The sequence below is a fragment of the Monodelphis domestica genome, chromosome 4 (genome assembly GCF_027887165.1).
Source record: "Monodelphis domestica isolate mMonDom1 chromosome 4, mMonDom1.pri, whole genome shotgun sequence".
Classification (NCBI taxonomy): Eukaryota; Metazoa; Chordata; class Mammalia; order Didelphimorphia; family Didelphidae; genus Monodelphis; species Monodelphis domestica.
In genome coordinates this window covers 34569645-34597502 of record NC_077230.1, presented here as the reverse complement: position 1 = coordinate 34597502, position 27858 = coordinate 34569645, and the positions used below count along the sequence as shown (strand labels likewise).

General features: G+C 34.9%; 1 protein-coding gene across 1 annotated transcript; it reads right to left on the bottom strand.

The window, feature by feature from the left end:
- On the bottom strand, positions 1 to 27741 carry LOC103104116 (uncharacterized). The gene is made up of 10 exons (XM_056793274.1): positions 27585 to 27741; positions 25460 to 25567; positions 24906 to 25011; positions 21387 to 21469; positions 13851 to 13947; positions 12559 to 12691; positions 3164 to 3266; positions 2270 to 2366; positions 1918 to 2055; positions 1 to 675 (listed from the first exon to the last, which is right to left on the bottom strand). Exons 5-10 carry the CDS (start codon positions 13920 to 13922, stop codon positions 595 to 597), a joined length of 624 nt encoding a protein of 207 aa, XP_056649252.1. The 5' UTR covers positions 13923 to 13947; positions 21387 to 21469; positions 24906 to 25011; positions 25460 to 25567; positions 27585 to 27741; the 3' UTR covers positions 1 to 594.
- Between the last annotated feature and the right edge of the window lie 117 nt (positions 27742 to 27858).

Genomic DNA, 27858 nt, shown 5'->3' with positions numbered 1-27858 from the left:
TGAGATTGCAGCTCTTTTTTTCTTTTTCTATGATTATAATTCTACTGATTGATTTTTGTTATTTGGGCAACAAACGTTGATATTCTTTTTTCTGACCCAATTCTATGTGGATTGGGGTAAATCAACTTTCTCTCCTAATGGAAGGTAGGCATCAAAGAGCAGACAGAGTTTTTATTTTCAAAATTGCATAGTGAATTAATTGGGGATATACATCATGGTAATTATTCTCTAAGGTATACACAACATAAGAATTGGTAGACAAAGGCTGAAAAGCCTAGGTCCAAAGATAAAAAAGGAATCCAGAGTGCAACAAACAGGATGCTCTTTCTCAGGCTAAGGCAGAAATGAGTGAATGAATGATCATCTTTGGAACACCTTGATCAGTGGTCCACCAAAATCTCTTGGCTTATATGGTCATTCCATCCATCACTGCTCCTCAGTAAATGTGTGCTAGATTCATGGCAGAAGAATCAGAAGGTTTCAATAATATGTTGAAGTAGTAGAGTAAAGGTAAATATCATGTAATTATATTTTTCTCATTTTTGCTGTATCTTCCAGAATTATCTTTTTGATATATTTAATTGTTAGATTGTATTAATTTTTTTCTGTCTGTTGAATTTTCTTAATTCCCTTAAGGATTTTCTTGCGATCTCTCTTCTTAGTGATGCCAATGCACTTTGGAAAAAAAATTAAAGCTGTTACTTTACATGCATGCATTCAAATGAATATATTTTATAACTCTTTACATAATGAACCTGAACATTAAATTAAGTATCATTTCTGAAGAACTCAGATTTTACAACATTAGGAAAATATTCCATATCTCTGAATGAAGTAAAAAAATTACATTGTAGAACTCTAAAAGGCATTAAGGAATTCACATAAAAACTATCTTTTCTAAGAAGAGTGTTGGTACTTCTTATTGGTATCATAATTATACTTGAAGCTACATTTCTCATCTATTAATTTTTATTTGCTTAACTGGTTGGGAGCCCAGAGATGGTAGCATTTGAAACACTATATATTTTTTTATTATTTTTAATTGCATAATTTTCATTTGTCTTCAAATTGAAGAACCCAGAATATCAGAAATTTACAGCTTAGAGGTACTTAAATAGAATACATTAGGAACATTTTAGAAATAATTGTGAAAGAAGCTACATTTTAAAAAATCCTCCTAATATTTTCTTATGTGGCAAATGAATCCAAGTAGAATATATTTCAGGGTTTTGTGTAGTCAATTATCATATTCCTCTAGTACCTCTGGTCAATGACAAAGATGTTATTCTAACCAATATTTGCTATTTAAAGCTTAAAATATTGATATTTTATTTACTATAAATGAAATGAAAGCTTGCCATTTCCCATGATTACTGTTTTTTAATCTGTTTCAGTGAAGTTAATCTGCCTGGTACAAAATTAAAATATTGCTTTTCTGCTTTCCAGTGTTTGTTAATAGATAGAATTCTAAAAAAAGAAAAAAAAGAATGGTGGCTCAATAGATTGAGAAGCAGACCTAGAGAAAAGAGGACCTGGTTTCAAATGTGACCCCCTAGAAGTATGATGCTGAGACAGTCACTTGCCTCACATTGCCCACCCCTTAAAATTCTTTTTCTTTGGAAACTTACATGTTATATATTCTAAGATGGAAGGTATAAGGTTTCAATAAATAAATAGAAATGAAAAGGAATATGGCCTGAATACTAAAAAAAGGGGGAGCAAATCACATTAAAAAACATTTCTTGAAACTACATTCAAAAAGGTAGTTAACATGTTTTCCTTAAAACCATAAGGTTGTCAAATGGGCCATATATAGGAATCCCATTATTTGTACTGTTTTTCATCCAATGCCCACCATAAAAGAAGTTAATATATAATTGTATGTAGCATATATAAAGAGCCAATTCTGAAGCTTACTTTTAATGCATCATTGTCTAATTCAAGAAGTTCTTGACCTCTTATTCTTTTATAATCAAATTTCAGGATATATTTTTTCATTCCAATACTCTTTAACCAATGGCCAACTTGAGTTTCTGTCCAGTCAGACACCAGCAGCTTTGGGGTATAAAAGAAGCAGAGGCGTCATCAAATAGCTAGAGATCAAGAGAGACAATATTTAAAAGCTTAGATTGGCCTATGTTAATATAACCCTTGACAGTGAAAACTGCGAAAGGGTCTTAGAGATTATGTTAAAAGCTCATTCCCTAGTAATTAAAATGGAGATACGCACATAAATCTTTATGACAAATTTCACATAATGAAAATTTACCTTTAGGTCAGTTTCTTCCTGCTTGCGCACATTCTTTACTTGTTTATCATGTTTTTTAAAACAAAAGAAGTTCCTCCAATTGTATCCTTGGACATTGCTAGAATCATCCAAGATTTGAGAGGGAAATAATTAAAGCACAAAATACATTCTATTATGATGCAAAAAGTTACCTAAAGAGAAACACACTATAAAAATTCATAAATTTCAATTCCATAAGAAAGATAAAGCCATATGTTAAAGGAACATTAGTTTTTTATAGGGCACATGTCTATGTTGGAATATATCGAAGAGAATAGGTATAACCTAACCTGACTTTTATGTTAAAAAAAAGAAACAAACAAGAAATGGAAGTCAATTAAGTTAAAAGTTTTGTGCATGTGGCATGGTATCATCTCTCTACCGCTTCCTCCTCTACATTAAACACAACTAATACATGATTTGTCTTGTAAGGAGTTGAAGTTTCCCTGATGTAGATTTGAAAGTAACACTGGATGTCAACTTGTGCCATCCCCTCATTTTATATAGATGAGAAATCTCAAACGTATTGATCAGAAATCACATAACCTCAATCACACAAGTTGAAGTGACAAAGCTCCAATTTGACCCTAGATACACTCTATGTCCTATATTTTTTCCTCTATGTTGGTGTTATCAAACTCAAAAAGAAATGGATCTCTTGGGGCCACATCCATAGGTTGTGAGTTGGATACCTCTATGCCAGAGTCCATTTGAGGAAGATGTGAACAACTGAGAAACCATATAGAAATAATGAGGTTCTTTTATATAAAGGAAAAACACTGCAAAATGGTAGCCAATGGGGTAAAATCCAGCAGAAATAAATTATTTTGTCTGTTAAGAACTTTGTTATCCATTTATAAAAAGCACATCTCTTACCAAAACCAGGAAAACTGCATTATAGCTTTTCCCATTGCAGGTTTGCCACTGCTGATCTCCTCTTCTACTAATTCTTCTACTGGTTCTTTTTTAATTGTGATATCTAAGAATATGAATAATTCAATGAGTAGAACAGTATAAGTTTCTTCCTAGGTTTAACCAGAGGCAACAGCAACCTTTAATTGCTTCCTATTGCTAATGACCCTCTATATTATCATGCAGAGGTAAGAATATAGAGCATTGGATTTAGAGGCAAGACACTTGAAGTCTTAGCAGGGGAGCTAGTCATCTATATGTATTCTCTGGGCTTCATTTTCCTCACCTACAAAATGAGTGGATTAAATAGATAATTTTTGAGCTTCCTCCTGAAAAACTGATCATTTGGAATCTACAAGAAAATATTAGCCAGCTGCAAGGGCAGTTTAAAACAAAGCTAGATTTAAGAAGATAAAAGGATGATTCAGTCAATAAAAAATATGTTCCATCAATTGGTGGTGGTGGTGGTGACCCTTCATTTCAAAGAATACCAGTGACATCACAGGGTAATATATTAACTTATGTGTGAATTGGATTTAAGTGAGTTGCCCAGAGTTGTCAGCCTCACTCTTTCTTCCAGAGTCATCTAAATCCTGTGGCAAGACAAAAGTCAGGATGACTGAAAATGCACCTAAATGATGTCAGTGTCTCTAATAACCATCCAAGTTTTAAGCACTCGAAAGTGTTTGCTTCAGCCACCTTCATGGCTACTGAAACAAATTGCCTCATCCATCTGTTCTCGCAGGAGAGGTCTTCACAAGGCTAGGGTTAGACATAAACCCAAGCTTAACGCATCTGCCTGGACAGCTTTAACAGCCTGCTGCTGAAAACTATAGCTTGGAGCCACAAGTAAGAGCTGGGAAAGAGGTAGACACCAAACGGGGATAAGCAGCCCTGAAAAGCATTCAGCAAGCTCTCACAGTAGAGGTCCTAACCCTCCCTGAACACCAACTGAACATATCACCATAATAATGGTACTCAGCAGCCAAAAAAATAACAGCCCCTGATGTGCATCATCCACTTTCCCACTGTGACTCATTCACCCCAGACTCAAAAGGCTGAACCAGATTGCCTACTGTTAGCAATGGCAATGATGCTCCAAAAGTTGTCATATTCACAATACCAGACAAATTCAGGTAAATGATGACACCCAAGAAAGTGATTTCTAATGAACCTTCTATATAGATAGGTTGTCTAACATCTATATAGGTTGTCTAACATCTATAGCTAAGAAAGGAAGCCATCTCTAACTTATTTGCCAACAGTTAAATTAAATGGACAGTCATATAGATCGAAAGAGATAGATACAGATATATCTAAAATAATATTCATTTAAAACATTCAAAAATATATTTTCCATAGTACTAGGTTTGGGAAAATTATAGCTAAAACAAATTATTTGCAAATTTCATATGGAATCTATTATTTCATCTATGTCAGTGATTAAAATGTTTATTAATATCAAACACTGATGCTTATAACATCATCACTGTTCCATAATATCCTCTCTGTTCCATTACAACCACTTTTTCATGATCTTTTCCTCTTCTTGGCACCTGGGCATTTGTTGTTCCAAATTCACCTGTACTTTTAAGCCTTTGCCAGAGTCAAAATAGGATCCATTTCTCTTTTCTCTATTGTGTCATTTTTGTTCTGAAAGAACTGTATTCTTTGGAAACTTCACTAGTTGGTATGTAGAACTCGTTCTTTTCCAAATATGTATATATGTATATGTATATGTAAATGTATATATAATATTTCATTATTTTATTTGTCCAATATTTTTTCCAAGCATTTCTCCTTTGAAACTATGTACACCAAAAGGTCAGATTGGTGTTCTCACAGTAATACTTTTCATATGAGATTTAAAGAACATGAGTAGTTAAGTAAGTTGTTCAAAGTTCCAAACAGCTAGTAAATGGTATAGTCAAATCTGCAGAAGGTGAAATAGACTGAATCCTCCCCCACCTCACTTTTCTCAAAAGAATCTTGACCTGCCTCACTTTCTGCATAACTCTGACAAAGGTGATGGTGAATCTCATTAGAAAGGCAGCTAGAGACTCAAGCTAGAATTTACACATTCAGTTTAAGTAGGGAATTAGAGTGAGTCCCACTCTTAATAAAATCTTAGGGTGACACAGATTAACTAGGGAGAGAATGTATTCCATTCCTTCTTACAATTTGGATTCTGTAATATATCTTTAAAGTGACAATGCATTCTTTCTACAGAATCTTGGCTTGTCCATTTACTAGCTGGGTGTACTTGAACAAGTACTGTCTTTTTCCCAGAATCTTCCTTTTTTTTTGTTTTCTGTAAAATCTGGAAAGTATTATTTATGTAACCTTCACCACAGAGTTGTCATGAAGATAAAACAAGATAATAAGCCTTACAGAGAGTATTTTACATTAAAAGATATCAGATACATGTGACATTGTATAATGCACATCCCTTAAGAGTATGGCAGCGTTGATCTTAACGATAGGTAATTTATAAATTTATGAGTAATTTTCTGTTTTTGCAATCTTTTCCCCCCTCACTAGCTTCAGTTCTTGCAGCAGCCTAGATACCATTTGTATGTGTATTTGTGTTTTGTCTGTATGTGTGTGTGTATGTCTATATGTTTCTTTTTCCTAGAAAATTTACTTATAATCAGGCAGAGTATAAACTTGGTGGTAAGGCACATGGGATTATTCTTGGCACAGAAACATATAAGCCAAAGGTAATCATCATCTCTGATTCTTAGGTTCCTCTTGTAGTAATAGGGATAATAAAGTGTCCTATCTCATCCTTTAGTGTTATAGTTCAAAAACTTGAAAGTCTTTGAAAAATGCACATTCTTCTTTATATAGATAATATATCTTAAAAAAATAAATTCTAGGTTTTGAATAAGTCAACAATCATTAGTAAGTGCCTCAAGTGTTCCAGGTACAGCACCAAGGATACAGAAAAAGACAAAAAAGTCAATCTCTGCTCTCAAGGAATTCTTGGTAAAAAAAAAACATTTTCAATGTCTATGAAAAAAATCTTTAAAATGCGGAAGCCATTCTATGTTCACACATGCATACATGTACAGACATATAGATATGTATATATGGATGTATATATGTGTACATATGTGTATATGTGCATTTATATGTATAGATACCTCAGCAGCTTCCTCTCTTTAGAACTGCCCTCTTCAGTTTTATTCAGATTTTGCATGAAGACAAAAGTTGCATGCTGAAAGATAAGATGTAGGAAGAAAAGGCACTCCATTTCCTCAATGCAAAAACTAAAGAAAACAAATTGCCTCAAAACAAAGAAAAGCTGGAGCAACATCTCACTTTAGGTAAGAGAAGAGAGCAATCTGATAGTACTGGCAGATCTTGGAACCCAGCTGGGGTCACTCTATACAGGTAGAGAAGGTAAGGAACCTTCAAACTCTCATGTGACATCAGAGCCTTGGGACTCCAAAGGAGTAAAGATGGAACTAGAATTAACAATGAACTATCCACTTCCAAATAGCAAAAGAATCTTGAGGTTACAGGGATGCAAGAAGGGGGAACTAGAACTACAGTGAAGTAATTTGCTTACTTACATGTGGTGGGGTAAAGCCTGGGGCAGTAGAAATCAAAGCAGGGAGCCTTCTCCACCCAGGCTACTTGGTAGGGGCAGTGAAGTAGCATAGTGGGGACCAGACTAACCCACAAAACAATGGGGGAACTGGTAAGTCATTATGCTAAATATAGTTGAATGAAACAGTTGCCAACCACCCCAGAACATGCCAGTACTGCTGTCTCCGTGACAGACAAACCACGAGGAACAAGGGCAGCTAGTCCTACACCAAATACCAGAGAAGAGTACTCTGTAATCTTAGAGCAATATACCCTTTTACTCCAGGAACAGAGAAGGATCTCAAAAGATAAATATGGTTACAAAGGAAAGAAAAAATTGAAAAACAAGTAAAATAAGAAAAAACTGACCTGGGAAAGGTACTTTAGTGACAAGGAAGATCAATATATGGACCCAGAAGAGGACAACAATGCCATAAAGGAGACATGTCAAGCCTCAAAAGAAAGTGGGCAAGGAGTTTAGATCTTAAAAAGAATCCCTGGAAGAAGTTAAAAAATATAAGGGAACTAATTGAAAAACTCAATATCTGGGGGAAAAAATCATTGAAGAAAAAAACTTCCTAATTAATTGAATCCACCAAATGGGAATAGAGGCCAAAAAAAAAACAACAACCCAAAACCAAAACAATAAAAATCAAAACGAAACAAAACATGAAGAAAACAACCCTTTAAAGAAAAGACAGCCAAGTAGAAAAGGAAACCCAAGAACTCAAAGAAGAAAACTCCTTAAAATTAGAATTGGACTGATGGAAGTTAATGAAACTATAAGCAAGAAACAATAAAACGAAATCCAAAATTTAAAAAAAAAAAGAAGAAAGTCTGAAATACTTCAATTGTAAATATGACCAGCCTAGAAAATAGACCCAGGAGAAGTCATCTAAGGATCATCAGAATACCTGAAAACCACGATCAAAAGAAAATCCTGAATTCCATAGTAAAAGAAGTCATCAGGGAATATTACGATATCCTCAAACAAGAGGGGGAAATAGAAATAGAGAGAATCCACCTATCTCTTCCTGAAAGAGAACCCAAAATAAAATACCCCAGTACTACTATAACCAAATTCTAGAACTCCCAGGCCACAGAAAAAGTGGTAGAAGCTGCCAGAAGGAAACATTTTAAATATTGAGGAGCCATAGTCAGGATTCTCCAGGACATAGCAGTTTTTACATTAAAGGACTGGAAGGCACAGAATATGACATTCTGAAAAGTAGATTCTAGGACTGAAACCTAGAATTATACACTGAGTAAAACCAAGATTAATCTTCCAAAAGGTAACAATTGCTCTTTAATGAAATAGAGAAATTTCGGACTTTTCTCACGCAAAAAAGTTGAAAGCAAAATTTGATACTAAGTTCAATACTCAAGAGAAGAAGAATACTTGATAGTTTTGCAAAAGTTGAATTGAGTTCATTCATACCTGGCAAGATGATCATTGAAATAATTAAGACATCTATAATATTTCAAAGGCAAGCTAAAGCTAAAGAATCTAAAATACTTAATATTGAAAATAATACTTAAGATTAAAGTATCTAAAATACTTAATATTGGAGCAATAAAAGGGGTATGCATCAAAGAAAGGAAGCTAAATAAGATGGGATGATATTAAAAGGGAGGGAATGGGAAAGAGGAATAAATGGAGAAGAGAGAAAAGGAGATCTAGAAGTGTAACAGTTAAAATTTAGGGGAGATGGGGAGACTGAGGCAGGTAGAAATTAGTTTCTCTCTGCAAGGAATATATATTTTTTAGAGGTTTATTAAAGGTTAAAGATTAAGAATATACAAGTAAGAAACATGTGCCTAGGCCAGAGGCCTAGACAAAATAACCTCACATCATGGAAGAGACGCCTCTGCTCCAAAAACGGAAGTCCAAAAAGCCGAGCCCTTCAAAAGCCTTTGCTTAAATATCTTCTCGATCTCGGCCCAGGTGAGATTACAAGGCATTCTGGGGAAGTGGAGCAAAGGCTCATGGGGATTGTAGTCCTGTATTCGAGTCTATTTTTTACAGAAGGAGGCAAACTATTTCTCCTTAACAGGCACATAAACAACAAATCCAGTGGAGGAGATGTGCTTTAACTCTGATTGGACCTTACTCTCATCAGAACTAGCTCAAAAAGGAAATAACAGCCATATTCATCTGTAGAAACTTATCTTACCCTATAGGGAAGTAGGAGGTTAGAGAGAATAAGGGATTGAGGGTGAACAAAAAAGGAGGGTTGAATTGGGGGAGGTGATAGTCAATAACAAAACATCTGTGAACATGGAAAAGCTAAGAAGAGAGAAAGAGAAAAATAAACGGGGAAAATAAGATGCATGAAAACACAATTAGTAATGATGTATGTGGATTCATGAATGGGCTGAATTTACACATGAAACAGAAAAGGATAGCAGAGTTGTTTAAAAAAACCAGAACACCACATTATTCTGCCCACAAGAAACACATTTAAAACATGGAGACAACACACACAGAATAAAAGAGGCTCGAGTAGCATATACTATGCCTCAAATAAAGTAATAAAAGCCAGGATAGCAAATCTGATTTCAGACAAATCAAAAGCAGACTGATCTGATCAAAGGAAATAAGGAAAGAAAGTACATAACGATAAAAGGTATGATAGATAATGAAAACAATATCATTATTAAACATTTATGCATCAAATGGCATAGCATCCATATTCATAAAGGAAGAATTAAAGAAGTTACAGAAGGAAAAATAAAATAAAAATATTACTAGTGGGGAATATCTCAACATTCCCCTCTCAAAAGTAGATAAATCCAACCAGAAAATAAACAAGAAAGAAGTTAAGAAGGTAAAGAGATCTTTAGAAAACCCAGACATGATAGACCTCTGGAGAAAACTGAAGGGAAATAGAAAGGAATGCACTTTTTCTCAGCAATATGTGTGACTTTCACAAAAATCAACCACATAAGTGGTCATAAAAGCCTCACATCCAAATGTATAGAAACAGAAATATTAAATCCATACTTTTCAGACCAGAATGCTAGAAAAGTGACACAAAATGCAGAAGTCTAAAAATAAATTAGAAACTAATATTTAGAATTAGAAACAATCTTTTCCTAAGAGCAAATGGATCAAAGATTAAATCATAGAAATAAATAACAATATCATTAACAACATTTATGGAATGTAAACAAAATTTATGGGATGCAGCCAAGCAGTACTCAGAAGGAAATTCATATCTCATTGCTCATATTAATAAAATAGAGAAACAGAACATCAAGTGGTTATGCAAGTAAAAAACTATGAAAGAACAAATTAAAAACCCATAATTAAACAGCAATTTGGAAATCCTGAAAATCAAGGGAGATATGAATAAATTGAAATAAAATTATAAAACTAACAAATAAGAAAAAAAAGTTGGTTTTGTGAAAAAATAAATCAAATATTATAAATCGTTGCTTACTTAATTTAAAAAGTATTTTAATTTAATTAAATTTAAAAGATTTTACTGAAATAAAACCAATGAGAAAGGAAACAACAAATCTGGGAAACAACAAATATGGGGGGGGCTTTATATCAAGTATCTGACTAAAGCCTCATTTCTCAAATATATAGAGAACCAAGTCAAATTTATAAGAATACAAAACATTCCCCAATCAAGAAATAGATATTAACAGGCAGTTCTCAGAGGAAGAGATTAAAATTATCCAGTTATATGAACTGTGACAAGGAAATCACTTTAAAAGACTGATATATATTAATTTAAGGTAGCCAAGGAATTCAGCTATGTAATTCCTAAATGAAAACACAAGTCAGCCTTCAACCTTTTATAGAGTTTAATTACAAACAGGAGGAAGAAAGGAATTAGAGATAGAGAGAGAGAGGGAGAGAGAAAGGGGAGAGAAGGGAATAGGGCTTAAATACCCCTTCTGTTTAGGCTGGGCCAAAAGGCTCAAGCCCTTAGATAGCTGAGGCAAAGAAAGGAGATCAGTCCCTATCACTCACGTGACCAAAATGGAGAAACAGTCTCAGGGGCCTCCACCTCCAGCTTCCTTCAGAGCAGCTTCCTTCAGAGCCAGCACAACCTCTCAGAGCCAAAACCTCTCCAACCAACCACCACCTCAGTCCTCAGACCCCTCTCTTTTTAAGGAAACCATTCAAGTTCCCTCCCCTCAGTTCTCACATCTACCAATCACTGTCCATGTCTTCCCTGTGCCAATGGTGGCTCTAGCTTAACCCAGGACCGCCCAGAGGTCTGTGGCTTTGCACATGTCTGTTGAAGGTCATATTCTCAAATAATTAAATCTTGACCCTTTGCTACATCCCTTCCTAAATCCTGTTACCCTGAGTAGGGTAGAGATTGGAATAATTAAATTTTGATCTATGCTGCAGCCCTTCCTAAATCCTGTTAGGACTGAGTGGGGTGGAAATTGTATTTTCCAAGACCTGGTTCTGTCATTCCAAGTATCTCTATTGTATCAATTCTAAAATCAATCATGAGTCAAAAGAAATTCCTCTTCTGTGCTTAAGCATAGGTCAAAGCCCTTTCCATTGTTCAGCAAAAGGTTTCTGTCCTAAAGTAATCTTAAGAAGGGAGGAGGAGGAACCTCCCATGCCAATGGGGTTCACATTCCAATAGAGTTTCCACTATCAATAGGAAATTTTTCAAGTATGAAATTTCCCAATGGTGAAATTTCCAACATTTATAAGTCTAAGGAATTTTAAGGTTTACAGAACAAATGGTCCAAATCACTACTGATGAGAGAAAGTTAAATTAAAACAATTCTGAGAAATGCCTTCTTAACTTTTATATTAGCTAAACTGACCTAAATAGAAAATGATAAATGTTGGGGGAGACATGGCAAAATTGAAACACTGATATGCTATAGGTGGAACTGTGAACTGATACAACCATTCTTGAGAGCTATAGGGAACCATACCCAAAGACAACTATGCATACCCTTTGAGCCGGTAGTCTCATTACAGGCTTAGTATCCCAAATGGATCAAAGATAGAATAAAAGGAATTAACTGTACCAAAATATTATTAGCACCTTTTTTTATAGTGGCAATGAATTGGAAACTATCGGGTTATTCATCACATGGGAGAAGAATGAACAAGTTCTTCTATATAGTTATAATGAAATACTATTGTACCATAAAAAAACAGTGAAAGAGTGAGTTCAGAAAAAAGAAAGCAGAACCAGAAGAACAATGTATATAGTAACAGAAATATTTTCCCATGATCAACTGTGAAGGACTAAAACCATTATCAGTAAAGTAAGTCTCCAAGATAACTGCAAGGGATTCATGAAGAAAATAGTGTCTGTAGCCAAAGACAGAACTATTAGAAGCTAAGGACAGATCAAAACCTGACATCTGCTCCTATAATATAACCTTCATGAGATTTTTATTGTAAGAGTGATATGTCTTCTATCATCTATGGACAGAAATAATATGGAAGTATGTATAACATACATACATGTAACATGTATAACACCTTGTCTGGGAGTTGGAGGAGGGTAAGTAGCAAATCTGAATTTTAAAACAGTAAAAAAAAAGTTGTCAAAAATTGTTCCTCCATGTAACATTTACATTTTTTTTTAATTTTTAAAATTTTTTAAATTTAAAATTAAAATTTTACAATTAAAAATTAAAAATATTTGTGGTAATAGACCAACAGAATGTTTACCAGCTAAAATTCCATATTTACATTATAACCTCTGCTGCCTCTTTTCTTGACACTAATTGATTCCTTTTAGCCTAATCAAGAATCAATCTCTTACCTAAACTGATATCCTCTGCGGCCAATAATTGCCCTGTTGTTATATCTTCTTTTACTGTCTCCTCAGGCTGATTTCCGATATTCACTTCAGATATGTTCACATATTTTTTAAGTTTCTCTATCAAGTTGTTAGTCTGAAATTTGTGCAACCATAATAATTCTATTAATTTCAATTTATTCAATCCTTTTTTTCTCCAGCATTCATAACTATTCTATAAATAACTCATTTGTACCTGCTAGCCACTTATCTGACCTCTCTACTCTCCAATTAACCCCTTAATACTATACATGAAAAATACTTATACACAAATTCCATGAATAGGTTGTCAGGGAATAATAATCAAAATAGATTTAAGGATTAACATGAAGTTAGGGATAGGGATAGATATTGGTATAGAGATCAAAATGGGAATAGGAAAGGGAAAGGGGATAGGAATAGTCATAGTAGATGAGGTTAGGGATAGAATTCAAGGTGAAAAGATCTCCCAGTGAAGAATTAACTTTTTCAAGGAAAGTGTCACTTCCATTGCTCTCTAGTTGCAGAGAGTTTCCCAGAGCACTAAGATGTTACCGACTTGGTGAGGTTTAGACATCCAGGATGGACATTAGAAGGAGGACTTCATTGTAGGTCTTCATTCTTAATATTATAAAATGAAACCTCTCTCTGTGTGTAGTATTGTATATGAAAGGGAAAAGACAGATTCTGTCTCCAGGGAGGTTATAATTTTGTAGCATGGACTAGTAAAGATGTTCAAAGACAAAATTAGTGAAAGTGCCATAAGAACTGGGAAATTACAGTGACCAGGCCATTTGCAGTTAGAATGATGTTAGGAGAGGTTTGATAAAAAAGTATCCTGGTCTTTGATAGAGGTGTATATATAGATGTAAGTTACACACACACACACATATATAAATGTGTGTATGTATATATTTATACATCTTGTCATGTGTATATAGAAAGAAAAAAATGACCTTTATTAAATGCTTTTTATGTGTCTGGTCCTTTGCTAAGCTGTGAGTATATGAGACTTATATGCATATATGTATATATAATAAGATTTATTTCAAGGTATGCTGGATATTAATTGTTAAACTCTCTGGTTTCAGTTTGGAAGTCACAGGATTTAGATTTTATTCACAAAGAAGAGGGAAAATATGTGAGCCAGACACTGGGTTTTTAATCATAGATATAGTTTATATATATATATATATATATATATATATATATATATATATATATATATATATATATATATATATATATATATATATATAAATGAACTGTACTCTCACCCTTTCATCAATTTCCTTGAGGTCTTTTTTATATTTCTGACCTTCTTCTTCTATTATTCTTTTCAATTCCATCTCTTCATTTTTTAATTCCAGTTCTCTGTGGAAGAAAAAGGGATAGTTTGATACAATGGACAATGAAATCATCTTGGAATTAAGGAGACATGACCTCTATTTCTAGTTCTAGAATCTAGTTGTAGTTTCCACTAACTATTTGTATTAATTTAGGCAAGTCATTTATAGCATTTCTGACCTTCAATTTACTACACTGATCAAATGAAAGCCTTGGACTTGAACCATGAGGTTTCTTTAAATTAAATGGCCATCACAAAGTCCAAGATATGAAAAAGGCAGTTTTCAAGAGAGTAGTCCATTTTAAATAGTCCAAAATCACTAAATAAGTAGAGAAGTATAAATTTAAGCAACTCTGAGCTTCTACTTCATATTATTCTGATTGACAAAGAATGACAATTGACAAATAAAAATGACAATTATTAGAGGGGTATTGGAAAGTAATAGTATTAATATTGGTAGAAATGTGGGTTTTTCTAGGCATTCAGTAAATACTTTGGTCCTAGGCCACATTAAACTGTCATTGAACTAACTCTTTGATTTAGCAATTGCATTTCTAGACCTATAATCCCATAGAAGTTCAACAATAAAAATAAAAAGGACCCAATAGATAGTAGTAGACTTTTATAATTATAGTAGACTTTTAAAAATTTTTTTCAAAGGTAAGAAATTGGAGACTAAGGATGTTCACCACTGGGAAATGGCTGAACAAATTATGCATAATAAGAAATTATTACCAGAATGGTCTTAGGAGAAACCTGGGCAGATTTCTGTGAACTGACACAAAGTGAATAGAACCAGAAAAAGCATTTGTCATGATCACATGAAGAAATTTCACAATATCATGAGGGTTTTACCATAATAACATCATGAAGAAAAAGAAATTTGAAAGATTTAAGAACTCTATTTAATGGACATTTATTTAATAGACTCTATTTAACCACAATATTTAACAATCAGCCACAATTCTAGAGGGTAAAGATTAAACAATGATACCCACCACATAAAAGGGGAAGTGATAGACTGATAAAGCAGAATGAGGTATACATCTTTGTTGGGCTAAATATATTTGATATTTTTCACCCTTTTAATGTTTTCCTCTTTATTTTTGGGGTAGGGGTGAAAGGCAAGAAGTGAGGATATAAGGGAAAGGGGTTGTTAGGTATAGTGTTTCAAGATTTAGTGTTCAGAGGCAGAGTCAAGATGGCCACTTAGAAGTAGCAAAATTTGAGTCCTCTGTGTAAACTCTTCCACATAATAAAAAACAAAGTGCTTCAAGGGCGATAGAAAAACAAATCAAACAAGACAGAGCCAGGGGACCCTCCTGCTCAATTCAATGTAAAAAGTACACAACAGAGAAGCCTGAATTCTCTAGTTTAAGGAAAAGAAATAAGGAAGATCCCCGGATTCCTCCCCTACCTACTGCGCTGAGATTTGGGTGATTGCTGGGATCTTGGGGTGAGAGCTCTGGCCTGGAGAAAGTGCTTGCCACCACAGTTACTTGAGATCCAGGACTCTGACAACTGGAAGGGACATAGCTGAAGGAGAGGGGCAGAGAGGAGGGCAGCTGGGTCACTGCCTTCAGCCACCACTCTCCATATCTTGGTCCTCTGCCTCTGGAGGTTTTGGCCTTAAGGCACATCCACATCCAGCTTTGCAGATCAGCTTGGCCAGGCTTTATCCCATCTACCAGTAGTGCAAATAAGAAGCCTTCAAAGGGCAGGGAATCTCAATCTCCAACACTCTTCCTCCCACTTACATGCTGAGACCCACAGTAAGAATCCAGCTGACTGGGATCCCAGGGTGAAGGCTATAACTGTGATAGAGTACCTTGGTACCACCATGGGAAGCTCAGAACTCTGACTGGGCAGCTGACAGGGAGGCTGCTGGCAGACAGGAGTAGAAAGGAGGATGAGGGTAACTACCTTCATCTTCACCTTCAGCTTCTGTTGGAAACTGAAGAAGATCTGGTCTCAGGGCTCATTTAATACTCCATCAGTCTAATCTAGTTAATCAGCAGAGCAGAGAAGAAGCCTCTTCAAGACAGAATAGCCCAAACTCCACAGATCCAACAAATAAACAAAAGTGTATGATTACAGCCAACAATGGGGAGGGGGGAGAGGAGAAGGAATATAAGTAAACAACAGAAAAAGAAAAAAGAAATTACAATCAACAGTTTCTATATGGGTACTGAACAAAGAACAAATGGAATGGAGGAGGACCAAGAAACACCAAGCAAAAACTTAGGAACTCCAGAGAACTGGACATAGGCTTTGGAAGAACTCAAAACACAATTCCAAAAACAATTAAGAGAGGCTGAAGACAATTGGGAAAAGATCTTAAAAAGCAAAATAGGTCATTTGGAAACAGAGGCACATGAACTAAAACAAAAAAATAGTGTTTTAAAAGGCAGAATTTACCAGCTTGAAAATGAAGCAAGGAAAATGAAAGATGAACTACAAAGAAAAAAAGACCAAAAGGAAAAGGATAACCAAAAATCCAACAACTAGAAGCAAATGAGTTCACAAGGCAATAAGAGTCTATAAAACAAAGTCAAAAGAATGAAAAATTTGAGGAAAATATGAAACAACATGTTGGAAAAAAAAGACCAAGAAAATAGATCCAGAAGAGATAATTTAAGAAACATTGGACTACCAGAAAATCATGACCAAAGAAAAAAGTCTGGATATCATTCTACAGGAAATTATTCAAGAAAACTGCTCAGGCATTCTTGAACAAGAGGATAAAGTAGAGATTGAAAGAATCCACAGACCACCTGCTGCATTTAATAGCTAATTGACAACACCAAGGAATGTTATAGCCAAGTTCAAGAACTTCCAGATTAATGAAAAGATGCTACAAAGAAACCATTCAGATATCATGGATGCACAGTTAGGATAACACAGGAACTGACTGCATCCACTCTGAAGGACTGCAAGGCAAAAAATATGATATTACAGAATATGAGGAAACTGGGTCTACAACCAAGAATCAACTACCCAGCAAAATTGATTATAGTCATGCACTGGAAAGTTTTGTAATTTAATTTTAAAAAGACTTCCAAGCATTCCTAAAGAAAAGACCTGACTTATACAGAAAATTTCATACCCCAAAACAACTCAAGGGAATCACCAAAAGGTAAGAAAGGAAAAAAAAGAAAACAAAACTTTTTTAAGGGACCCAATGAGGTAAAAATGATTTGTATTTCTATAAGGAAACATATTGATAACTCTTAAAAATTGTTATTTTCATCAGGTTAGCTAGAAAAATGGTACTTAGAGGGTACAGTGACAAACTGTATAGGATAATATATCAAAATGTATTTAAAACACTAGGTGTAAACATAGGTTAATACTAAGAGAAATTGGAAAAGAGATAAAATGGGGTAAATATATTTTTCATAAAGAAGCTCATGGGGGAGGGGGAGAAGATCAATTCAATGGAAGAATGGAAGAGTTTGGCAACATATAATACTTAAATCTTACACACACTAAAATTGACTCAGAGAGAGAACAATCAGATCCATTGGGGGCAGAGAATTGTATTGTTTCCTATGGAGAAGTAGAAGGATAATAAATGGGCATGTGGGGAGGGGAGCTACACAAGAGAGGGAGAGGTTGGGGGGTCATTTAAAAGGCACTATAGTAAGAGGGGAATAAATAAGAGGGGAGGACATTGGAAAAGGAGTAACATTAGGGAGGGGAAAAGAGAGAGACTGACTAAAATTGAAAAGTTAGGGGGAAGAGTAAGAAGGCTATTTGGAAAGGAAACAAGACTGATAGTTGGTGGGGGAAGGGGCAACTGGGTCTTGTGACTTGCACTTCCTTCCTGCCTGGTTGTTACTTCCTTCCTGGTGTTGGAGGTGGGAGGAGTGTTGGCTTCCCAGTCCTGATTCCGAGTGCCTCTTCTCAATTCAGCCCAAAGACACAGGCCCAACCAGTTTCTGAAAGTTAGAACTGTTCTTGTTTGCTTTCTATCAACTGCTAAGATTCTGAAATCAACAAAAGTAGCACAGAGGATGGGAGTGGGAGAAACCCTCTGCCAGCCTGTGAGGCCTGGCCTCAGCTCCAAAAGCTGAAACAGAGAGGTCTCCACTCTTCTCTATATATACTGAAAGACCAAACCTTTCGGTCATTACAATCTTAGTCCTGCCTATAGAATAATTCATTATGGAGAATATTTCCTAAATACCTGAATGAATTCTATATTTCATGCATAGAGACAACCTAGTGTGTGTATGTGTGTATATGTATGAAATCATACCTAGAGAGTCAGCTTTACATAGCATATAAAGAGCAAGTCAAGAAAATCTGAGTTCAAGTTTGTTTATCAATACTTTTAATCAATTAAGTTGCAGAGGTGTCAGCCAGCATTGGTAGGGGAAGTTTCATTACCTATGAGCATTTCCTATATATCAATGAAATCATGAATCCTTCCCATATCTGTACTTACCCAAATATGATTTAATGAACCCTAAAGATAAAATAAAAACACACAATTCCAAATTTATGCCATGTGATTCTCCTAGCAATATTGAGCATTATAATGTAAGGCATGACAGTACTTTAAATTGTAAGTTCAATAAAGAACTAAGCTTGCATTTAAAAGAAATGTGATCAATGAATTTCACTTAAAAGGCTTTTATGTATTTATGTCTACCTGTCAGACTCTCTTTTCATGTCAATGGGGACGGTAATGGGGATGGAACATTCTTAGAGCTGCCCTGTCTACTTCCTCTGGACCACATATGTGGCTCAGTCCCACAGAGAACCAGCGCATGGAACCTTGGTCCTTTCCCCAACCTGTCAGAGAGGAAGGTGGTGGTGGGGTGTTGTATCTGTTAAAAAGGAGAGGCTCCTTCTGGCTTGTTCTCTTTGGTTTTCTATGGCATGTGGCAAATAATTCTCTTTTGAGCAGTAGGAGGATGGGCTGCCCTCACCATCCTAAGGGTTTGGCAGTTTCTTCCATGAGGTTGTGGTTTTAGGGATCAATTAGGCAAACTTGAACCTAATCCTCTGACTGCCTGTCCCTGCAGACATGATCAAACATCAGTCTTAAAGTTGTGTTCTGCATAAAATCAACATTATGAATTTCAGAGGTCCAGAGATCCTGAATTGAAATCAGATCTTGTATTTATTAAGCCCATCTTTTGTAAAGAGGAAATAAGTAGCTGTCTCACAGAGTAGACTGAGTACCTTTCTAGTTCCTTATTTAGCCAAATTTTCCTGTTTAGTTTTCTCTTGAGACACAGGGTAGAGGAATAAAGAGTCAAAGGCTGTGAGATAGATGCTTGACCTTTCAGGTCTCTCCAAGGCTAAAGCTGGTCATTATGTGCTTAGATCAAAACCAGAGAGACTCCTTAGTGGAAAGGGAGAGGGCACAAACAGCATCATCCCAATCCTCTTGATTGGAACATCCCTTGTCATTGTTATCCTATTTTGGAAATTCCTATCACTATACCATAGGTAAATGGCTGAGGTATATTTTATTGTTCCTCCTTACATTGCAAATACTAATGGCAGTTAGGGGTAGTTAGGTGGCCCAGTGGATAGAGTACGAAGCCCAGAGTCAGGGAGGTCTCATCTTTGTAAGTTCAAATGCAGTAAAATCAAAAACTAGCTGTGTGACCCTAGGCAAGTCAGTCAGCCCTATTTACCTCAGTTCTATTCTTGTCAAATGAGTTGAAGGAAATGGCAAACCACTCCAGTATCTGTGTACATAAAATCAGAGCTGGACACCATAAATACATGTGAAGAGTATAAAATATATTGGCCACTTTTTTTAAACCCTTACCTTCCTTCTTGGAGTCAATACTGTGTATTGGCTCCAAGACAGAAGAGTGGTAAGGGCTAGGCAATGGGGGTCAAGTGACTTGCCCAGGATCACACTACTAGGAAGTATCTGAGGCCAGATTTGAACCCAGGACCTCCCTTCTCTAGGCCTGGTTCTCAATCCACTGAGCTACCCAGCTGCCCCCTTGTATTGGCCATTTGAAAAAATTTGGTTCAACACTCTTAGTAACCTAAAGATTAAGCATCATACTTAGAGATTCTAGTCTTTTTATCCTGTTTATTTTGAACATTCATTTATATATTACCAAAGTCAGATAAACATTCTCCAAAATGACTTACATTTTAATATTCTCTTCTTGCCTATTGTTTTTTACTCATCCATTTATCTTTATAGAGTTTTCCTTTTAATTCTTGAAAATATATTCTCAGGGGCACCTAGGTGGTTCAGTGGATAATGAGCTAAGTCTGGAGATGGGAGGACTTGGTTTCATATCTGGCTTTAGACACTTCCTTCCTATGTGATCTAAAGTAAGTCACTTAGCTCTTACTGCTCTTCTACCTTAGAACTGATACTTAGCCCCAATTCTAGGACAGATGATAAAAAATTTTGAATTCCCTCTTGTAGAGTTATTTTGGGGGCAGTATTTGCTTTACATCAAAGTTCATTAAATTGTTTCCAATTCCTGATATTTACTGATTTTAGGGCATTACATTATTTCATTGTATTTATAAGCCAGAAACGGTTCAGCCATTCCTCATTTGTCACACTATTATAGTAATGACAATAATAAGAATCATTTATATCCTTTTAATACATGCCAGGAATTGAGTGAAGTGCTTGACTATTATTATCTCATTTGTTCCTCATATTGCTGGGACTTCTATTCAGATCCCTATTTTACAAATGAGGAAACTAAGACAAACAGGAGTTGAGGCTTGCCCTGGATAAATAAGAAAAAATATTATACAATAAATGCCCCAGAACATATATTTTTAAAATTTTCTGATTACAAAACATTCTCGGTAAGTGGATTATAGGATTAAAACCTACCATTATTTTATTATTAAACTTTCATTTTGTGTAGCTGTCCAGCAGCTACAAAATATTCTAACATGGGTTGACCACCTGAAAAGGGAAGTCGAGGACTGAGGGAATTTGGGTTGAAGTGTTTAAAGATTAAGAATGGAGAAGACATAGAGCAGGTAAAGAAACAGAGAGATGCGGGATATTTGAGCATGGCATTCAGTCTGTCTGTGCTCTTCTGATGGTATGAGAGAGCCAATTACAGGTGAATACAGTTTTTATTGAAGTTCCAAGGAATGGGGAATGGGAGATAGTTAGTCAAACATGTGACATGGTAGAGAACTTAACATTAGCTTAGTAAACAACAACAAAATCAAAGAGGTGAAGGCTAAGACAATGTCATAGCCAGCGCTTAGCGCAGAAGTTCGTTTTACCTTTGGTCTTCAAGTGTGGGAAATAGTCAGAATACTACAAAATATGAGTCCCAATTCAATTCAAGGATCCAGAAGTCTGGTACATGAGCACATTGCTCATAAGAGTCAGCTATTGAATGCATCTTTAATACTTTCATGATTTGTTCATACCTGGAATTTTACATTTTGTCTAAAAAATCCACTACTTTACTTTCCCAGTAGAAACTTATTGATATACCAGGTGATCCAGAGCCATGATATTTTCGGAGTTTTAGAATTTCTTGCTTTTCCTTTCACAATTTTGATATCTCCAACTTTTTCCTTTAAGGGGAGAAAATGTTTAGAAATGTAATTACAATGTGGACCCAAAGCTAATCAATTATAAGAACATGCTTAAAATAAAGAAACAAAATCCACTCCTGTTGTTTGCTCATATTTATGATTATATAATTGAACACAAATGATGTTTTAAGGGTGCCATACTGAAATTCTTTTACATTTTTCCCCAAGATGAACTATATGCAAGCATATATATGTATGTATATATATATATATATATATACATATATATATATATGTATTTTTTTTGGAGAATATATACTTTGATCTTGCTTCCAAAGATTTTTATTATAGTATATGAGATAAAGAATAGTCAGTTCAAAATGAGTGTATATATATTAAAGAATTCACCAAAACACAAAGCTAAATAGCAGTTAAAACAATTGAAAACAAGAGCCTATTATGCATCTACATAAGTATATAGCTCAATGCAGCTAGTTCTATCAGAATTTTTTAAAGCATCTATTAAATGTTAGTCCTGTGTGTTATACTTGAGATGAAATTAAAACACTTCCTGACTCCAGGAGCTTACAATGTAGAGAGGTCTGTTGGGGATAACATTAGGGTTAGGGTAGAGAAAGACACAAAAAAAATGATTGTTAGTAAGAGATTATTGTGAAAAGGTAAATAATACCTTAAATTTCCATTAAATAAAAATAAGAATAAAAGAGGTCTAGCATTAGCAGGTCTGAAACTGAACCTTCAAAAATTGATAATTATTCAAGATTACTTAGTAGTGGTTTAAAAGAAAACTAAGTTCATGGAATAGACTATATAAGGAAGTCCCAGAAGAAACTGAAATCAGCAAGCAATAAACCCAAAAACAAAAATGAAGAAAGGATTCTTTATTTTAGAAGAACTTCAAAGAAAACAGATAATCAGTGTGACAGAAATGAGGTTTTCAACAGTATATTAATTAGAATCTTGTACCCTTGGACTTCATTCCCTAGAAGTCCTTCAGTATTTCCCATAATTACTCTCCTCTCTCCACCACATTTGCAATGTCATGCTTGTATATAGTTTGCTGGAAGCCACACACTCTCTCTCTTCTCTTGCAACCTGAGCTGCGTTAGGCAGGTTTTACTCTAGCTTTTTATTTCAAGTTATTATTAATAAAACTTTTAAAATATAATAGTTATTGTATATTAATTTAAAAAACCCACATTCTGGCTTACCAAAAAGAGATAGAATTCTCAAATATTTTTTAAGATAGAATAGATGCATTTTTTCAAGCCTGCACTCCTGCCCACCCTCCTGCTTTAACCATTATGGTCACTGTTGCTGCTACTGCTGTTCCCAAGCGACTGTGGTTTCTTTTGCCTTAACTCCTCACTGAAGTGTGCTGGGAAGCCTAAGGAGCTACTCTGCTGCCACCTCTCACTCTGAGTCGAGTCTCTGTGCAGAGGGTGACATATAAAAATCTTTCCACCCAAATCCCTTTCCTCACACCCCAAAAAAGAAACCGCGTTATTTAGGCTGATTTTTAAAAGCTAATTCTGGGCTCCTGGTTTAGAAGGTTGTTATTCAAGGTTTTTCACAGGGAAGGTAGTTAGTCCAAATCAGTGGATTTAAAGTCAGTTTGGGGGAATAGACCTGCTTTTTCCTTCTTTCTATTGCCGAAAACACCAAGGAGGAGTACTCTTTCTCTCATATGTAAATACACTATTGTTTTCCCTCAAAGTTTTGCCCCTAATGAGGAGGTGAAAGAACAATACTCTTCCAAGCCTCTTAACTAATTCCTTTCCATTCCACTTTTTTTTTTTTGGAGGAAAAATGCTATTCCAAACCATGCTTCAAACTCTCAGAGAACAGTTTGAATCGCTTGAGCTAACAAAGTGCATATTAGCTCTGCTTGATTTTCTTACTAGCAGTTTGAATTTTCATTGGCTATTTCTCCTCTTGTTTATTTCTCCTCATAAATATGCAATAGGCTGGGGGCTGCTTAAACTATAAACCAAACTGAAATATTTTGACAAAGTTCTAAAACATGCAGAGTGGAGATTCTTCCCAGTGCTTCTATCAGAAACTTCAAATCTCTGACAAAAGAAATGCAAATGGATGATAAATCCTGGGGGAGGGGAAAAAAGAGATCAGGACATTTAGTGATGTTAACCTTTTGAGTTTTATTCCCCCTCAAGATAGTAAACATGTATGTTTGGATTAGAATAAAGGATATTTTGACTGCACTGCCTATTCAATGTCATGAATCTTTATATTTCCTGATTGTTGTAAGATCTAATTTCCTTTTAAGTTCATATATTATTAATCTAATCAATACTGTTTTGTTATATCATTCTTTATTTTGTACCTTTGCTGAAGAACAAAATATCATTGTAAAAGCCTATGAACATCTTGCCCCAAACCTTGTCACTAGATCCATCAAAGATCATGTTGCCTAAGATCACGTTGCCTTAAAAGCCTTTTCTGCCTTTTTGCCTTTGTTAATTATCACATAGATGATGATGGATGAACTTCAACAAAACTGGTTACATCTTGTATACAACCTTTAGAGAATCTAACTTTTAATTTTAATGGGTCTTCAGAAATGATTTTAGATAACTAATGGTTTCTGAATGGAAGGTTTATATCTATCTATCTATCTAAAATATAGAATGTTTTATTAAAGGTAGAGAACCAAATAGAAGTTCCTGCCAGAGAAAAAAGTGTTTATATAAAGCAGAAAGCCAAAAAAGAGATTCTGCATAACTCTTCAGCAGTTAACTTTACTTGAATCAGAACAATCTAGATTTCTTGGTTATGTTATAGACCCCCAAAAGATTTTCCTCATCAATATAAGAGGTTTGGTTTTTTTTTTCTGGACTCTTCTGCCAAATTTTGAAATAATGGCAGTTATTAAACAAAATGACTTTGTTTAAAAATATCTTTGCCAACATTGAAAGAATATCTACATCTGCAAAAATTGTGACCTAGAGGCCTAGAATCCATCAGTTCATAGGTTTTTAAAAATGTCACATAGCAACTCATGTAAAATATGATAGTGGATTTGTTTCCTATTTAAATTAACTGGACCATTGTGAATTTTGGGGACTTTGGTACTTTCTTTGATTATGCATTATCTACTCTACTACTGTTTTATTCTGAAAATCATTCACACTCACACAGTGGTTCATGTCCAAGTTAAAAAGGGACATGGTTCTCATTTTTTAGTGAGTAACCTTTGTGTTCTACCTCTCTTTGGCTGGCGGAGTGTGTCACTTATTGCTATATATTTTTTATTTTTAAAACTTTTTTATTATTGTTTTTCTTTGCATGTGCAATATAGTATTTGAGTTTTATTTGTTACCTCTGAGAAAGGAAACTATATTTAAATGTATATTTTTTAAAAATTTTGCTATCTTGTGATGGAATAAGTAAGAATTTTGAGTCTTTACATCTTTGTATTTGGTTGATATCATACCTGAACTATGACTGAATCTGTAAAAAATTTCTTCCTTTCCTCTGACAATTCAAGGAGTATGATGAGTTCTGTCTTGACTTCAGGTGGCTCTCGTCCAATTTCAATCCTAGGTTCAAAATATCCACATTTAATTTATGTATTTTGAAATAAGACATAGTTCATGCAAATAAACTGAGTGGGCAAATGCACCTAATCATTCTCTCTTCCAAAAAAACTCTTTAGGTTCAAGTAGCATTATTTGCCACGGAAATACTAATTCATTAACTAGAAATAAATCCAAATGGAAGTCAGGAGTTTGAGATTTGATAGGGCAATCCATTCAGAAGGGAAAGTGCAACTGGATCATAAAACATTCTCTGAACCACTGTACAGAAAAAAGAGGATTATTTCTATTTAGGAAATGAAGGTGAAAAAAGAAATTAATGTTTTGTTTAAAATTTGTCTTGTTTTCTCCCCAATTTTTCTGTGTGAACACCATTGCTCTAGAAATTTCCAAATAAAAAAATGGAGATCTAGAAATCACTGTATCTTAAAGAAATATACAATTTACTCACCGGAAAACACAATTTTCCATTTTTTTAAAAGTAGAGAAGATTTCTTCTTCATCTAATCCAATTAGATTGGTTTCACCTATTTTAATAATCTGGTCAAATAAATGGATACTGAAAAAGAGAATTGCAGGGTAATTAAAACTACAAGTAAAAAATGTTATGACCAAACAGACCAATGCATGTATGTGATTAGAAGACCAAAGGATGGTATTTAAGAGACAGACTTCAATGACTCATTATACCATAAGTATAACTTCTACCCCTTACAAATATTCCAACTGTTACCTCTTTACAAATTGATATGATTTAGAGGACTGGTGTGTCTAAATAAATTCATCATCCTGCAGCCTGTTTGGAGATCTTGCTCTTCCCTGGACTTTTAAAGCAGATTTCAAAGATGGTAGACAAAGTATTCATCACTTACTCCATACTCCAAGACTTTCTGGTTTAGGACTTATCCAACTAAAGACCACCTCCATTCTCCAGTAAGGCAATAAGGAAATGAGATTGGAAAAGGAAAGGATATTGGTAGAGATTGGAAAACAGGGTGAGACAGATCCAGGAGAAATTGTCCACAAACACAGAATCAGTGTGTTGTTCCAAATTTAAAATTCTTTGGAAATGGGCAATTAGAGTTAATGATTCCACTGAAGTGTCAGACAGTGTGCCTTTGAGAATTTGGGGATTGGGTCAGGAGACAAAATCATTCAAAAACAGACTTCCAGTTGATACATTAATTATAGATACTTTGGGTGACAATTAACAGATAAATGCCATCACATAAACTGAGGAAAAGACAACAATGTTGAGAGGTTGGGAGGAGAAAATTTCTACCATTTATTTGGGATATTCAGGGTGGGCAGCTAAAGAAATAGATTTTCTTACAGTCTAGGAAGCAGGAAAGGTTCTAAAAAGTGGGGGCTGGAAGAATTGACATCAAGAAGCAATGATATCAGGCTTAGAAACAAAATACTTAAGTTTTCCTTCCTTAAGAAGAAGTAAACTGAAGGTTAGATTCTGCTTAAGGTTTTTGCTTTTGCTTTTGCTTTCAGTTCTAAATAAAAGTGTAAATCTCAGGAAGAATTGTACTATAGAGTTCAAAATTGTATCATGAGCAAGGACTTCGAACATATTTCATTGCTGTTGTTTATCAAATTCTTACATTTTTAAGCTTACGAATTGACAATCTGTTGTCATTTCTTATTTTTTTCTATCTCAGGGCCCTTTATTACAGCAATTTGTAAAAACATTTTTAATGTACATTCCTATATCTAGGAAGCCCTATCTTGATTCAGGAGCTGGTTTATAATATTGACAAATTTCAGTGATCTTTGAAGATAGTTTCTAGGGACTCGTGGCTCCCATTTGTTTGTAAGGAAATCAAAGTGGACCATATACCCCCACTGAGATTATTTTTCATTGAACTTGTATAAGTAATTTCTATACACAATAGTAATTTGTTTGTTTCCTAGCCAATTTGTTTATTCATTTCTCCAGATTAAGGATTATTTCTCCCTATCTTTATATCCTTTCATGTGATAGCACACAGGGCTGGGAACTGTGTAGGCTGATAAATTCTTGTTGACTTGGAAATAGCTGAACCCCTGTTTAGAACACACTTATTATGGCAATTATTAATGATCAATGATAAAGTCAGGGACTGTTGCCCATGTGTTGTACAGACTACTTTTGATTGGCATAATTGGGATTATAGAATCTGTGGCAGGGTCAATTCCATTTTATTGCTAATTTGGTCATGGACATATTTTTAAAGGTGATATATTTCTGTGTTTTTCAGAGATTTTTATTTTGTAAATTATTTGTCATGCTTACAATATTAATACCATTTAGAATGATATTAAATCCTCTCTACAAAGTCAATTCTTTTTTTTTTAAACCCTTACCTTCCATCTTGGAGTCAATACTGTGTATTGGCTCCAAGGCAGAAGAGTGGTAAGGGCTAGGCAATGGGGGTCAAGTGACTTGCCCAAAGTCACACAGCTGGGAAGTGTCTGAGGCCAGATTTGAACCTAGGACCTCCCATCTCTAGGCCTGACTCTCAATCCACTGTGCTACTCAGCTGCCCCCTACAAAGTTAATTCTTATAAAATTATAAATTCAAACTCACCATCCAAGTTTGTGGGCTGCACCCCCTTCAGCAATTTCAGTAATAAAAACACCTGGATCCTTTTCATCCTCATCTGCTGGATCAAAGAAGATACGAGTACAAAGCCCTAATTCATTTTCACCTACAAATACAACAATAATAATAATAATAATAATAATAATAATAAAGCATCTAAAGCAACAGTAAGAATAAAATGTCCTCCCTGTACAGTTAGTTGTCCAGACTAGTCTGTAGTTTTGCACTGGAATTATAAGCCACCCACTGATACTCTCCC